Here is a 17180-nt window from a genome sequence, read left to right as displayed (position 1 = left end):
AGTCAGAATGCAGCCAGGGCTGCTGTTGCTGCAGGATGACTAATGGCCTTCAGGAGTAATTCTCTCCTTCCTGAAGAGCAGACATCACATCGCAAAAGAGGAAGGACAAAGGCTTTAATGAGGTTGTTGTGAAGTTCGACAACCAGACTGCACAGCGCCAACAGCACACATTGCCTCCTCTCTTGCTCTGTTTGCCTAAACTGGCTCCAGCAAGGAAGTTCAAGCAGAGGGCATGCGTCACAGAGGATAACTAGAGCTCACGTGCCAGGCCCTCTGAGGACTTGAACTCCCTCTGAAGTTCCTACCTAGCCTCTCTCTCACTTTTTTAAAAATGTATTTTTCTTGGATATTTTATGTATTTACATTTCAAATGTTATCCCCTTCTCCCCTCTCCCGTAGCCCCTCCCTCTGCTTCTCTCCCATCCACCCACTCCATTCTCAATGCCCTGGCATTACCCTACTTGGGGAAACAAGCCTTCACAGGACCAAGGGTTTTTTTTCCCCTACTGATGCTGGACAATGCCATCCTCTGCTACATATGCAGCTGGAGCCATGAGTCCCTCCATGTGTACTCATTGGTTGGTGGTTTAGTCCCTGGGAGCTCTGGTGGGGTCTGACTGGTTGATACTGTTGTTCCTCCTATGGGGTTGTAAACCCCTTCTGCTCCTTCAGTTTTTTCTCTAACTCCTCCATTGGGGTCCCTTGTTCAGTCCAATGGTTAGCTGCAAGCATCCTCATCTGTATCAGTAGGGCTCTGGTAGAGCCTCTCAGGAGACATCCATATCAGGCTCCTGTCAGCAAGCACTTCTTGGCATCAGCAATAGTGGCTGGATTTGCTGGCTGCATATGGAATTTAAAATGTCTGAGAAAAGAGAAACGGGGACTACTCTCCTGGCAACTACAAGGGTGTCCCACCTAGCCTAGTACAACAACCTCATTGAAGTCATTGTCCTTCCTCTTTTGCAATGTGATGTCTGCCTTAGTAGGGTGCTGCTAGGACAAAACCTGTCTGCATCACAGAGCTATCTTGCAATGGGAAAAGTCCTTCTGACAGTCAGTTTAGACTGTACACAGGCTTGGATTGAGTCCCAGCTCCTCTGTGGACAAAGGATAGCCCTTTCAACCTGTTACTCAGCCTAAGAACCGACTCTTTGTATGAAAAATGAGTGTGACCGTAGTACAGGGAACACAGAAGGTGCTCAATAGACACGTTGCTGTAGCTGTGAACGGAGAAGCAAGAAAAACCACCCAGGACTTGGTCGGAGCTGTCTGGGTCTCACCCTCAAGCTGCCATACAGCCTGTCTTCTTGTCTCAAGCTTCAACTCTCACCGAGCTGCTTTGGATTTAGGCGTGCCATCTTGTCTTTCCTCGATAATGCCGGGCCTTTATTATTTCTGCTAAATATTTAATGCCCATGAGTGAGATATAAACAATGACCGTAAAAGTAATGTCCAACACTTGGTTTAAGAAATAGAATGGGGGGACTGGGAAGATAACTCAGCTGGTAAGATGCTTGTTATGGAGGCATGAGGGAGCCCCAGTATGGCTCCCCAGAACCTAGATAAAAAAAATCCAGCTCTGGTGGCAAACTTGCTATCCTAGCTGTGGGGAAATCAGCAGGCAGAAGGAATTCTGGGAGCCCATGGCCAACTATCATAGCCTAATTGCTGAGTTTCATGTCTTGCTGAAGGACCTTGTTCAAAAAGCAAGATGGACAGTGCCTGAGGAACAGTGCCCAATGTCCTTGGTCTCCACACACACACTCACCCTCCAACCTCAGACACACATAGAAAGAAACAAGATGCGCCCATTGTCTGGCAGCCCTGTGGGCCCCTACCCCAAACCTACTCCCCGGAAGCCGTTCACCTGAATTTTCCTTATTCCCTTCAGTGGTTTTATCATATATGTGCATAGTTTCACTGTAGTTTGTTAAGTGTCTAACCTTATTATAAATAGAGCCACGTGACATTAGCCTATTTATTTTTGTTTACTATATTTTTTAATTAAAACATAATTGCATCACTTCCTCCTTCCCTTCCTCCCTCCAACCTCTCCCATTTTTTCCAGTCTTCCTCATTTTCTTTGATTATTGCGAATACATACATGTATGTGTACGCGCGCGCGCGCGCACACACACACACACACACACACACACACACACACACACAATTATATAAGTTCAACTTGCTGAGTCTGTTTGCGTTCCCCATGTGTAAATGATTTCAGTACTGACTACTTTGTATTGGATTACCCAATTGAGAGGCTTGCCCTTAGGAATGGCTAACTTCCTTCTGTCAGAAGTCATTAGTCACCTACAGAACTCCATGAGCTTTTTCCCCTTTCTGCACCTAGAATTTTTATTGGTATTTCCACTGTATGGCTGTGTTTAGACAGTCATTTCTAGGAGGCATGGGTTACATGTTACTTCTGTGTGTGCTCACGTGTTTCCGCTGCCGACACCTGGAGGTCAGAGGCGACTCGTAGGAGTTCTTTTTATTGTGTAGGACCTGGAAAAACTCAGGAGTCAGACTTGTGGCACATGTTCTTACCCACTCAGCCATCTTGTAGGCTCGTACGTTCAATTCTTCAGTTTGCCTTTATTGCATAAATCGTATTTTTAAAAACTGGGGCTGGAGAGGTGGCTCAGTGGTTAAGAGCATTTGTGTTCTTCCAGAGGACCGGGGTTGGATTCTCAGCAACCACATGGAGGCTCACAACTGTCTGTACCTTAAGTTCCAGAGAATTTAATGCTTTCTGCCCGCCCCCACCCGCTCCCCGCAGAAGTGTTCCAGGAGGTGTGTAGACGTCCATACAGGCAAAGCACTAATCTGCATAAAGTAGTAATAAAATACATTTAAAGAGAAGAATGCTATCTTTGCTATTTATTCGTGGGTGTATAACTGGAGCTCACTGGTTTTCCACTGTTAAATAGTATTTGTTTATGTAAATGTGGCACAAACCACTCATTATTGTCCTGTTAATGGGCAACTGGGCCGTTTCCAGGACTGGGTTTTTGTTTTTCCTGTTAGAAACAGGAAAGGAAGCTCACGTTCAGTGGTGCAGCACTTGCATGGCCTGCACAAGGCCATAAAGGAGGTGGTGTTTCACTGAGCACTCTTGCATGTGACCTCGGTGTATCAACGCAGAAATGCCTTACAGACCCATGACCTACCCCCTGCTCACAAATATGTACACCATTTAGCACTAAACTCTTTCCGATGTGATTGTGCTTTGTGGCTCTCTCAGTGGTGTATAAGAATCCCAGTTGGTAAAAGGCTGTGACTGGGCATCTGTCCTGTTAATTTGTCAATTCAGTCATCTCTGTACCTGCTGTCACAGACTGGGCCTGGCCGCTCTTCAAGGCCTAGGCTTCGGGGTCACCCAGTGTAGTCTCACTCCATTAATAAGTCTGTAGCTGAGATTTGGCTCCCATTCATGCTCAGTCCTTCCTGACAAGCCATGGTGGCTGGAAAGTCACTGGGTCAGGCTTGGATTGCTGGGCTGTGACCCTCCACACAGAGGGCAGAACTACACACACCGGCCTGGAAAAGCAGTTTCTCATTTTCATCGTGTCAGTCTGAATACAGTAAAAAGAAGAAAGACAAATGGCTGTAAAAAGAAAAAGCAGAAGTGTAACCCTCACCCCTCTCTCTTTCTCTGGGGAAAAAAAGAAGTTGCCAGACCAGGTGCTAAGCAGAGTTGGTGGAGAGGAAAGTCAGTGGGTCAATTGGGAGCACTTTACAATAATTCAGAGGGAACAAAAGGCTATTATCAACCCATTGGCCGGACTTTCCTGACCCTTGATGACATCAAACATGTTTTTCCTCGTATTCCTTTCGGTTAAGAACCGTGGGAGGGGCAGGGCAGGGAACTGATCTCCTTCAGGATATATTGCAAGAAAACTGAACTGCCTGACTAGAGAAAGCCAACAGCTAGCTACAGGAAGCAAGCGTTTGCATTTTTCTCATGATGACCTACTCTCCTGCAGAAGGACCTCACTCTTCACCCGCTCTAAAGCTTCAGCTCTCGGACGTCCTGAAGAATGGGAAATTCAGATATAGAGCAGGAATGAGAACAGTCAAGGATTCGGAAAGATAGAAGGACTTCTGTTTGAACAAAGAACCCAGGGGAGAAGAAATCCACTTTTGCTCTCCATCTCCTGTCCTCCCTTCTCTGCCTGGTCCGCCTTCCCACTTTCTCTTCAGCCAGGCCTTGTAGCTATAACATGAGAGATAACCAAAGTCCCTCTACTTTGTTCCCCCAACTCCCATGCATTCTTTAGACCCAGGTCAATGGTCCTTTGATAAAGTTTGGAACATAATCTCCTTTCACAAAGGTGACCAGGACATGCCAGGTGACAGGAGTTGGGGTGGGGGTGTTCGGGTAAAAAGGGGAGAAAGAACACCCCGCTCTCATTTTTTAAAAAAATTCTTAGCCCTAGACTGCTTTCTGCTCTTTAACTCAGCTAAATCAGAAGCTTGCAGAGTAGACAGAGGAATTGGGGGTTCTTGAGGAGGGCAGCAGAGCTGTCTGGATGGGGTCAGCGGCAGGTGTGGGATGCATGATGTTCGGTCTGATGAGAGGCCACAGACGCCGAGGGGAGTTAGGAGGTATCTTCCTGATGTCATGTGCTTGGAAATTGCTGGGTTTGCTCTCAGCTGACTTCTGAGTATATCTTGGCTTTATTTAAGAATGTCAAGCTTTTGACGAGGCAACTCCTGACTCCACATAGCGTAGGATGGAGTCACCTATCTCTACCCCTGAGTGACCTTGACCTCGCACAAAGAATTACCCATCACAGTTTAAATGACCACTGCTGTGACCTTGGCTCCAAGAGCTGTCCAATTCGTGTCTCTGTTATCTAAGAAGAAAAGGCTTCTTCACGGCTTTATGCAAATGAGCAGAAAGCCCCCAACAGTCATCCAGATATCATCGATTATTCAGCTTTTCCTGGTACCTGAGAAGTGGCAGGATGACTCTGGCCATCTGCTGAAAACAGGGACTACCTAAGGTTTGGGACAAACAGGAAGTCGTGCTCAGTCAACCAGAAGCTTATTCCAACCTGGCAACAAACCTGATCATAAAAGAGAGCTGCTGAAAAGGGATTTGCATGCCCAATAAGGTTTCACTACTGAAGTTTACACAACGCACAGTAATCATCCAGGCTGGCTGACTCGCTGGATCACATGACCTCGTAGAAACACGAAACTTGGCGATGTGCTCCAGCGAGTTTTACTTCCCCTGTGTAGGGGTGTTTGCCAGCAGCCTGCGGTTGCTCTCAGAAGTCAGTTCCAGTGGCATGAGCCCTTGAGGCCAGAGTCTTACCATGCTGCTCCCCAGGAAGCCCAGGAGCTGCTGACATCCCTCTGGACAGCGACTCCACAGCCCCTCTCAAGAAAAATGGACAAACTGAATAAAATAACTGTCCCTGCCAGTCAGAAGCTGAGGTAAGAGTTTCCCTTTGGATCTGTATTCCTCTTCTCTCCCCTTTAGTGCTCCTCCAAGGGCTCAGAGGTACCAAAACCATGGAATACTTGACCAGTTCCGAGGAATTGGTTGGCAGTGGCGATAGGGAAGTAGGTCAGGTTTTTAAAGAAATGTGTAGGAAGAGTGAAGGGACCTGCTTTGGCTGGGTTTTTGCCAGCGATAGGACAAAGGGTGAAGCTCTGGAAAGGCAAGAAGATAGAAAATTTGATGGCACACATGCTACCCACAGTCAGCTTTCTGGGTCTGAATAAGATGCTGCTGGGGGAAGGGCTTGTGCACTGCGTGAAGAGCATGTGTGGTCACTGTCAGTCACTGTCTCTTGTTTGTTTTGTGGATGTTCATCCTAAGTTTACTGGGGGAACCACAGGCCTTTCTAAAACCCTCATGACTATCTATTTTAAAAAGTGCTTAAGGGCCAGTCCACTAGCTCATTGGACAAAGTGCTGATCATGCGGGCCTGGTGACTTAAGGTCTATGCCCACAGCCCAGATAAAAATGGAAAGAGAGAAGCAACTCCACAAGGCTGGCCTTTGACTCCATACTCACTGCCTGGCACGCGCATTCCCTGACTGGTCATGCCCACACACATTTCACACATGCACATATACTAATGATAACAACAATCATTTTAAAGGCAGCGTTGGCAATTAAAATATACATATATGCTAACAAGAATAAGCCAGCAGTGGCCTAAGTCACAAGTCAAGAGACCATGCAAAGACGACTTCCCAATTTTTGAGTTTGGAGAACTTTGTCTTTTGGAGTGGTGCTGATGATGACTTTCTGAGGCCAGAACTCAAAATGTTTAAGGACGTGTTATATTCCGTGTGCAGACTGGAACTTTGGACTTTCATGAGGTCATACTTAGGAGCTGGAGAACTGGAGATTCTGAGACAAATGACAAGAAAAGAATATAGAGTTGGTAGAAGGACAGTCTTCCACAGCAGCATGTGGGTCTTCTCACTCTAAGGGGTTTGGTAAGAGGCAGACTGAGATGTACTAAGGGGTCCAGATCAGAGGGCAGCATCGGCTGGTCAGCCATTTTATAGAGCATGCCCAGGAGAGCCACAGAGTCCTTAACATGGAAGTCAGAAGGTCCCACAGGCACCCTACGTCTTTTGCTGGGCATCTCATGGAGGGGAGGGGTGGAGAGGAAACAGTGGAAATAATAAGTTGCAGAGAAGTTTTCATGAAGACGATGCTTTAAGAGTTAAGCTTTTGAGAGGCAGCTGAGAAAAAGCAGACGGAGAACTGGGGGGACAGGTTACACGCTGAGGAGGCTGCAAGCTCACATGCACAATCTGATGTAAGCGCAGTCTCAAATGTGCGCTAGCGAGGAAAGTTCTGCCCAGCAGAGGCCATGGAGTGGAACGTATAGGGTGAGAGGGCCCTGGGACATTGGTCCTGTCTGGTGGGGCCAGCTGAAAAGAATGAGGTGGGTGGTGTCTAACCATACAGAGTTGGGCAGTGTTTGTGCTGTTAGAGAGAGAACTGGCATGGTTAAACTGAAGGCACGAGTTCTGGGGGTGCTGGGAATGTTAGGATCCCAAGCGTCTAGAGTTAGGGGCACAGCAGTGAGGAGGGACATGCAGGGAGCGGTCAGATGTGGCAGAGAACTGACAAGGTCTCGTGCAGGGGCTGCTCTGAGCAGAGGTCCCAACGGTCCCTAACCTAAAGCCGCCCAGAGCCTCAGAAGGTGCTCCAGGGAACCTAGATGAGAGTCAAAACAAAGAGAGCAATAGAATTTTAATCACCTTAGGATCCCTCCCCCATGGGACAAAGTCCAGTCTAATCATGGAGTGGGTGGTGGGCATTATGTAATCATATTATAGGCTAGACGGCCAAAATTATATTGCAGATAATCACATGCTACGCCCATCTGCTGAGAGCAAAGCAACGTTTTCCTGCACTTGGTTACTGAGTTGTCTGCCCAGACTCAGCCCATTTTGATGAGATGTGCAGTCAGATTGCAAAGAAATGCGACTGTAAACGAAACAACTCAAAACACCACCCAAAATGTTTTCTGTAAATAGGTGACCTGGTGAGAAGTTAGCAGGGGGGCGGGGGAGGGTTGGGCAGCGTTTGTTCTGTTACAGAATGAACAGGACGGACTGCATAGGGGAAGCTGAAGGCACAGGTTCTGGGCGTGCAAGGAACTTAAGGATCCCAAGCATCTAGAGTTAAAGACACTGAAGTGAAAAGGGAGACTGTGTGCCCTCTCCTGACTGGTCAACAGCAGTTTAGAAGGTTGCCCAGAGAGTTACTTGGCTCCAGATTGCAATGTGGTGTTTGGAGTCTTTCAAACCCATCAAAGCCTATAGAGGAGTGTGATCAAAATGAAGCCAGGCAAACAGCAATGCTGTAATAAAGCCATACAGTGAGTATTCTAGTCACGAAAGGGGCTCAGTGGAATGACCCAGACCCAGGGGCTACATGTCCAGGTCTCGAGAGAGACTGGAAGCAGAGGGATGACCAGGAAGAGAAGCAGAGTGAACCAAGGAAGCAAACACAGGCAGGATTGTGTGTGTGTGTGTGTGTGTGTGTGTGTGTGTGTGTGTGTGTGTAGGAGATCCTCAGTGTGAGGATGGAAGTCTCCCAAGGCACCCCGGGAGGTACTCACTGACCGATGTTCCATGTACTGGAACTGAGGCAGTAGAGGTGGCCAGGAATGTACGGGGCCACGTCTTTGTCAACATATATTTCCAGACTTTCATTACTTTGTACTTAGCCATGATTTCCCTTTGAGTTTTAGAAGGTAGTGACATCATCACAAACTCATCAGAGACCCAGGTTCTCAGTTCTTCAACATCAAGCATCCCTAGGCGCGCACAAGTACCATGTTACTGAGTGAGCATTTGGGAATCTACAATCCTGAAGAGCCGTTCTCTTTGGGTTACTGTTACTAACTTGAAAATGAAATTTTACATTTTAAACAGCTTCCCCGATAATGGATCATTTGTACTTGGGTACTTCCCTCTGTAACACACACAAACACGAACCCATTTGTTTGTCAACATGGAAAATGTCTTTGACATAAGGCTGGTCAAGCCAGGCTTAAGTTTACTTCATTTTCTTGGCCCCAGTTTCTTCACCTGTAAGACCACAGAGGTTATAATAATAGCACCAATGTCATAAAGCTATTGTTGGAATTAAATCAATTGTCCCATGAAGCAACTGACATTATGACCCTGGTGCCATAATTACTGGGTATAAAAATTAATAGTTATTAATGTAGCCTTCATGATTGTTCTTATCAATTTCGTAGCTTGCAAATGACTTTCAGGACATAAGCAGAAGACTTTATGCTGGCCCCTGGCATGTCTCCTGCTAGTTTCATTTCTTCTTTCTATTAGAACATTTTTGTTATTGAGTCTGGCATCTGCAGCTTTTAGCTTTGCATGGATTGTAGACAGGGCACACATGTCTCTCAGGCCTCGTCTTAGTAGCCAGTGAAACTTCTCGGGACAGAAGGCTCTTGTCACAGGTGTCCAGGCCTTGTTGGCTAGGGTCTTACCTTCAGATTTTCTCTGATAGACTCTGGGATATTGCTCTCTCTTCATGTCCTGAAATTTTCCATTAGGGTTTTCAGTTCCTTGACTTCCCACATTAAGTTCTTTAGAAACCAATTCAGCTTTCTTTCCAGCTTCCGCCTCTACCTCCCTCCTCTCAGGCCCTCCCTGTTTCTGACAATGGTTTCATGAGCAGCCCTAATTCTGACTCATCCTCCGTGCTCTCAGTCCTACTCACCTGCCACACCCTGTGGCCTTCCTTTATTTCTCTTCTATCTATGTTCTTTTCCTCACCATCCCATGTTCCCATGGTGTCTGCTCTACACCCCTCCACAAAGTAGGTGATTTGGTCTAACAATTCCCAAAGCTCTCTGTAGTCCTGAGCTCTGTGACCCTGTAAGCATGGGGGTGTAGCATTTCTGACACACACCTTACAATTTTTTTTCTAAGCTCGTGTGCTGTCCCTTGAGCCTTGAGAAATACTTCTGATGTATTCAGAAGAAGGTGGGGCTGACTCCAAAGGTCTGGTTTCACTTGCCAGTTACCAGCCTCGGGTCCCAAAGAAGTAAGGTGTTGTATCTTGAGGATGAAAAGAACAGGTTAAGGAGATGCAGGGCTGATCTCACACACTCGTTATCTACCCTTTAATATCTTCTTAGTCACCTATGCAAATCTGCAGCAGTGTTTGCGAGACACGGATTTGCAGGGATCCTCCCTCAGCCATCGTGGTATCCCCAAGGCTGTCTTCCTCATGAGCACCCATCAGGTGTTACGAGTAGATTTTGAGAGTGCAATTTTTTTTTCTGTTAAGAGTTTTACTTGGCGCTATTATAAGTCAATTCCTTATTTTCCCCTCCCCCTATAAAATGACTCTTCGTCTTTGATCTTAACAAGGTCTTGGGAAATGGTTTATCTGATTTTATATGAAGGATCCAGGCCTACCTCGCATTAAGTGGTGTGTTCGAGGCTGTTAGCTGATCCTAGTTCCTTCCTCTGAACTTGGGGGAGCTTCAAGGCTCCTGCCCTTTGTTATCGGAGCCTCAATAAAGCCTTTAAGCCTGCTCCAACGGAATGTCACAGGTGCCTCTCTCAGAGCTTATAATTATACCCCAGTGGCTCCTCCTTATTTTTCTGTATTTCCCCCTTTGCATTTTGACGAAATGCATGGAACATGAAAGTCGCCACCTGAACCCTTTTTAGTGTACAGTTGAGTAGCATTGGGTGCGTTCATGAACTTGTGCAACCGCCATCACCATCCGTCCCCGGGACTCCTCTGTACTAATCAAAACAGTAGGCTCCCACTGCCCTCCCACTCAACCATAGTCTCCTGTGTCTCCTCTAGGAGCCTCAGATACCTGGACTCAGGCTGTGTTTGTCTCTCTGTGCTCCATTTACTTAGCTTAGTCCAAAGCTCGAGGTTTGCATGTGCTGCAGCGGGACATCATGTTTTAATTACCCTTGTTTGTGGCATTTGGCTCCTTCAGGGGTAGCCTTGCTTTTCTCTGCTTGCTGTGTTGGATGACGATGCTTAAAGACCCAGGGATGGAATTACTTTTCCCATCCCATAGCCTTGCTGGATTTCCTAGGTCCCCAGGGATTCAGGATCCTAGGGACCGGTAACACGTTTGGTGAGTGGGTGTATGTGTGCGTGTGGGGAGGGAAATGATATCTATCACTCCAGAACTGTAGCCTGAGGGAGGTGGTGAAATTCCATCCCTCCTCTCAAGGGCCCCTCCAAGAGAGTGGGAATACCTAAAAGGTGACATTGGGGCTGTCTTCTAGGTCTCACATGCCCTCTCAGCTCCCCAACTCCATGGTAAGGCAGCAGCCTCTGTGCTGGCTGGTGCTGGGTCTCCTTCCATCAGTGTATTTGCCATTTCTCTCATCATTGTGACACAAATACCAGACAGAACAACTTAGATGAGGCTTTGTTTACAACCCAATCATGGTGGGGAGGGTATGGCTTGGTCAACAAAACTGGGCACCTGCAGCATGACTTGGTTACATCTTGAAAGATCAGGAAGCAATGAGTTTAGGATAGAACCAAAAATGGATATTACCTTCAAGGTCTGCCCTGAGATACCCACTTCTGATGGTTAGGCCATGGTCCCAAAAGTTCCACAGTTTTCCAAGACTTCATCAAACACGTGAGCCTATGGGGGGACCTTTGACATGTAAACCATGATAATTGGGGTACATTTGTCTTTCTCCCTTCTTTTCCAAATCTTATTCCACAGCTGAGAGGTGTTTGCTCCCTGGAGGTGTCCTCCTCCAGGCCCCTGTCCCGTTCACCTGCCCCACCCTGAGGTAATCCTCTCTGAAACAGTACACTGGCAGCTATGCCTGCAGCCTTAGTTTTCATTCTGATATTCTCACAACTCTCCATGACCATGACAATGGCGTAGACCTTTAAAATGCCATTTCCCTCAGACCAGCGTGTGCTCACCAATGCCTATTTCAAAAGCAAAGAAGCCAGGGTTAGAACACTGGGTGTCCCCTTGCTGGGCTACACTTCTCTGTTGACCGCTTGCCTGATGAAGTGACCTCAGTAACCCAGGAGCTTCTCTACCTCCAGAAAACTTCTCTGGGGTCCCTAGACCTTTGGATTTCCCTCCCTCACACAAAGCAGGCAGAATACATGCAGCCAAGCTACTGATCTTCCTTGGGTACACGGCCACACACACTGAAAGACTCACATGTAGTTCAACATTCTGCTGTCACAGGCTTTAGTCACTTCGATGAGAGGTCTGGCCATTTTATGCTGGAAATATGCAGCCAGTGCTGGTCAAAGTGTCAATGTTGTAGCATGCCTGCTTGCCTATGTAAAGATGGCTACAAGGAAGTACTGAGACCCGCCTTCCTAGAACATGAGAGACATCTCTCAAGCCCCTTTGTATCTCGAGTAGGACAGCTGAGACCAGAAAGACTAAGTCATGCGTGCAAGTTAGTGCCATCAAACCCACCTCTAACACTTACACCTCCATGCTGCCTTTGATGAAGAGGGAAAGTAGGCTACCCACCATCCTCTCTCTCTTTCCCTCTCCCTGAGCGATGTACTGGCCAACAGAACCTTCTAGCTTAGACAGTGTTGTATACACGCCCCAGACAACTGTTTTAAGAAGCTACAAAGGATGGATTGGACAGTCAGCTCAGTGGTTAAGAGCTCTTATGGTTGCAAAGGACTGGGGTTTGATTCCCAGCACCCACATTGGAGGTTACCATCTCCTCAGGCACAAGGCACACATGTGGTTCACAGTCATACAGATAGACGTGCAAGCAAAACACTCACACACATAAAGTAATAAAAATGAATTAAAAGGAGCCTGCTCACTTGTCAGAAACCTCCAAGCTAGACTTGGGAGTAGTTACACTTATTGCAAATTTTCAAGCCTAAACTTGAATTCCACTGACTAGGTTGAGTGTTACCACACACTGATGTGTGTTATAGTGGCTGAGCCCGTAGTGGTTCCCATTGTCTGTGGGTAAGTTATAATTACAAAGAGCATAGCTAGCTTTACCGGTAGGCAGGCATGCCTCACTAGAGCAGTATAATTTAGGAGGCGTCCTGGGAAAGTGTCTTCTGTATGATGGAAAAAGAATTCATGTTGGCTGGTATCAAGCAGACCCAGGTCTGGCAGCCTGCCCTGCACTAATTAGCTCGCACTCTTTGAAAAGGGCACTAAATCCATTTAACCTTGGCTCATCCGTCTGGAAAATAGAAGTAATAGTATGTACTAATAATACCCAGTGTATAACAGGAACACTGTTACAGTGAACAAAAAAAAAAAAAAAAAAAACAATTGTGGGAATATCCTCTTCCCCCAAATAACCAGTCCCAACTTCCCTGATGCACCAAACCATGTCCTTAGCGCTGTCTGCAGTGTTTTGAGGCTCTGTTCCAGAATCACGTCACTAAGTCTGTGGTAGTTATGGACCCTCGCTGTTCCGACACCAGCACCAGCCAGGAACCATTGCTCTCACAGCTAGCGTAGACCCAGAAGCAGATGCTATGCCCTGCCTCTGGCACAGAGGATTATTTAGTCAACAAGGTTATGAGTTGAGTGAACAGAACACTACTGTAGATAAGGAGGTGAGAGGTGAAGACATACCTAAGGGAACAGAGTTCCCAGGTAAGAGGCTATGCCTACGGTTGTTAGAGCAGACTTGAGGGATCTAGGCTTAGGCGTAGAATGAGTCTTTTCCTATGTCCCCACACATGCTTTAAGCCAGTGGCTCTCAACCTGTGGGTTGTGACCCCTTTGGAGATTGAATGACCCTTTCACAGGGGTTGCCTAGACCACTGGTAAACACAGATATTTACATTATGATTTATAGCAGTAGCAAAATTACAGTTGTGAAGAAGCAACTAAAATAACTTTGTGGTTGAGGGTCATCATGGCATGAAAAACTGTATTCAAGTGTTACAGCATTAGGAAGACTGAGAACCACGGCTTTAAACAATCTGAGAGCTGTAATCGCTTGCACTCAAATTATCAAGGCAGAAAAAGCCACAGGTTCCAGGCCAACCCGGGCAACTTAGAAAGACCCCCATTTCAAAATAAAAAGTAAAAGGAGGAACTGGGGTTATAGCTTAGTGATAGAGTACTTACCTAGCATGAATGACCTTTGACCCTTGACCCTTGACCCTTGAATCTCCACTACTGAAAACAACAATGAAAACAAAACCTATACTTGGTTTAGGTATAGAAAATTATGTAGCAAGAAGAGTAATGTTTGTTTTTAAGTACAAAAATTTATACATTTGTATATACATATACATACAGACACACACACACACACACACACACACACACACACAGAAACCAGGAGATAAGAAATAATGTCGTTCTATGTATATGTGATAGAGTCAAGCACGTATAGGAGAATATACTTTCCTTTTAAAATTATTTTGCGTATGTGCTTTGCCTCCATGTATGTCTGTGTGTCATTTGCCCTCCCTCTTAGTGCCCAAGGAGGCAAGAGAGGGTGTCAGATCCAGCGGAACTGGAACTACAGATAGTTATGAGTACTGGAATTGGACCTGGGTCCTGTAGAAGTGCTCTTAACCATGGAGTCATCTTTCAGTCCCCGAGAAATATATTTTGAAAGAATAAATGGAAAGCCAAACATGGTGGCACACCATGCCAACACTAGACAGGGCAAAGCAATGAGGCAGACAGAGAGTTCGAGACCCTTATGACCCACATAGTCGGTTCCAGCTCAGCTTGGGTTTTATGAGGTCTTGTCTCAACAAAGCTAAACAAAACCACCAACATACAGAAAAGAAAATGGAAAGTGGAATGCTAAATTCTTAGAAAGGTAAATTCTACATACATGTGATTTGTAAAGGTTGTTTTAGTTTAAGCCTGTATTAATTGTATTAAGTAATGGAAGGACTACTGGCTCTACAGCATATTCACGGTCAAGGCTCTCACAGTTGCCATGCCAACTGGATCTATATGCCTAGTGCTATACTTTAGGATAAATGTTGTCATTTCTTAAATGATAATAGCAGTGCTGAGAGTGAGCTCTGTGGAAGAGCCTTGCCTCCCACAGAAAGTGTCTGGCCTTGCATTCAATCCTCCACACAGTCTCATATAATCACACACACACACACATACACACACACACACACACACACACACACACACACACTAAAACAAAAGCTATTCATTTTTTAAAAAGCTATTCAAAAGTAAATTGAAGATAATAATATGCTTTAAAGCTCTTACTGACTTCTCTGTGCATCTGGATGGTGACAGTGGTTGTATGACCATGCGAGTTTACTAAATTTTACCATCTACATGGTGAAATCAAGAACTTGTTTGGGCCAGAGAGACACCTCAGTGAGTAAACACACATGCTTGCCAAGCTGAGGTCCATTCCCTAGACCACATGGTGGAAGGAGAGAACTGATTCCCAGAGTTGTACTCTAATCTCCACATGGCACCATAGAGCACACGAACATCTGTGTGTGTGTGCGCACGTAGATAGATAGATAGATAGATAGATAGATAGATAGATAGATAGATAGATAATAGATAGACAGATGATAGATAGATAGATACATACATACAAATATACATACATACATACATAAATTGATACATAGATACATAGATGATAGAGATAGATGATAGATAGATGATAGACACATTCATAGATAGCTAGATAGATGAATAGATAGATAGATTTTTAAAAAATTGATAACGCCAACGACAACAGAGCCCCGCATGCTCAGAGAACAGAAAAAGCTGCAGCCCTGAAGGCACCAAGGTCTTCTAAGTACTGAAATCAGGAAGAGGAAGAACCATGGCGATTTTTGTGGTCATATCAAGTGGCAAATCTTCCAAGAACATGTTGAAGACAGGATAGCATAGGTTTATGGTCAGCCAATCTGTCTCAATGAGGAGAGTCCCCAGCCAATTTGCCCTTGACAGGGTAAGTGGAATCAGGAGTTTGGACAAGATACTTGATATTGGTAGACTCCTCCCTGTTCCTGATCATTCCAAGTGCAGCCCAATTTCTCTTTGTTTATAACCCAGCTCAGCAGCCCAGACACGACAGCCACCAGCAGCAAATAGCTGTAGATGTCAGCGGGAAAATAAAGGAAGGAGGCTGGAAACACTTGTGATCTACCTTCCATGGTTAGTGGCTGTTAGCTGTGAGGTATGGTGTCAGGCAGACAGGGGTTTTATGCTCCAGACTCCAGGGGCCAGATTAAGAATGTTCTTGTCATGGTAGAGAATGGGAGTAATGGTGTTCCTTCCAGCTTCTCTGCTCAATCACTACCAACATGTTCCAGGCCTGCCGAGCCCCACAGCATCCCCCTCTACTCTCACACACTACCCTCTCTCCTTACCTCCCACGGCCATCTGCCTCTTCCTCTTTTCTTTCTGCCCCTCGCCAAAGGCTGAGATGCACCAAGAACTCAGCACAATGTTTGACCTTGGAAGCCGATAACCGGGCAGGGATGGGGACACAAGTGTCTCCAGTATGAATGCAGGGCAGGTAGGGGGACTGTGTGTCATCTTCAAAAATAGAGTGGAGTCTGGCCATAGAGGCTCATGGTGTAGCTGGTCACATCCCCAGAAAAGGGCCCCAGTTGAAACAAATCAGCGTGCCACCCAGAGGGGCCCAGATATATGCACTTTGAGGTCACATTTCAGTTTGTGTATCACCCCTTACTGCAATGGGACTACATGAATCCTTAAATTTCTCTGACTACATGGTGTCATCTCTATAAGTGGGGATTCCATAGCAGCATGAATATGCTTTACCCTACTGTAGATGTACAAAATAATGGTTAAGAATGTTCGTGTCATGATAGAAAATGGAGTAAAAATAGGAGCTACAGCAGGGAGGTTGTGACACATGCAATACCTGGTTCATGATACAGAACAAAGGCCAAGGGTTATTTCTGTTCTGGTTCCTTCTCCAAGGCTCTGGACTGGCCTGAGGGTGGGTCAGTCTTTGAGCCCTGTCTTGCCCACTCTGTGCTTCAGTCAGAGTTCTGGTTTGTGGCCCGGGATGGAGGAGGTACCTCATTCCCATAGGACAGCATATATCCCAGCAGGGGACCTGAGCCAGGTGGGAAAGAGTAGGGAGAATGTTTGCACAAAAGAAACAAAGCAATTTTCTACTAAGCTCACCCTGGGACAGTCACCAAATCTCCCCAGAAATTAATTCTCTCCCTTGTAGCAAAAGGGAGACTGACCCAGAACATGGCAAGGTCTCTGCTGCTTCTAAATTTCTGTGACTTCATAGACCAAATAAGGAGCCTGAATTTCAAAGCTAGTCAATCTGAAACAGCACCATGTTCCTTCTAGGCCTCAGTATTTGCATCAATAAAGTGGGATAGGAGCCCTAGGAGACCTACTATGGCGACCCCCCATGAAAGGAACCAGTGAAATGTCTCAATAATTACACCACATTGTTCAGAAGGACGCGGCTGTGGGTGCTGAGTTTACAAATCTAAATCTAACACCATTGATGCCACAGGAAGGTCAAGCTGGAGGAGGTGGGCATGGGGAAGTTGAGGCCAGAATATGGAGGAAGGAGGCTAGACATCAAGAGGGAGAACAAGAAGCCCGTTGGGGGTTGTCTGTGGCATGCAAATAACAGAACAAACTGTCTGTTTCAGAATGGTGGGTCAGGAGCCAGGGATGTCTCATTTGAGTCAG

At 46.1% G+C, this 17180-nt stretch overlaps 1 protein-coding gene across 1 annotated transcript in view; it reads left to right on the top strand.

The window, feature by feature from the left end:
- The first annotated feature begins 5294 nt into the window (after nucleotides 1-5294).
- The window catches only part of Blnk (B-cell linker), a 67470-nt gene continuing 55584 nt past the window's right edge, over nucleotides 5295-17180 (top strand). The window contains exon 1 of the mRNA NM_001025767.1: nucleotides 5295-5448. Coding sequence (NP_001020938.1) covers nucleotides 5402-5448 — 47 coding nt within the window. The 5' untranslated portion in view covers nucleotides 5295-5401. The remainder of the gene's footprint in view (nucleotides 5449-17180) is intronic.

Source organism: Rattus norvegicus, chromosome 1 (genome assembly GCF_036323735.1).
Source record: "Rattus norvegicus strain BN/NHsdMcwi chromosome 1, GRCr8, whole genome shotgun sequence".
Lineage (NCBI taxonomy): Eukaryota > Metazoa > Chordata > Mammalia > Rodentia > Muridae > Rattus > Rattus norvegicus.
The sequence above is the reverse complement of the archived record's forward strand: the minus strand, read 5'-3'. Positions and strand labels throughout refer to the sequence as shown.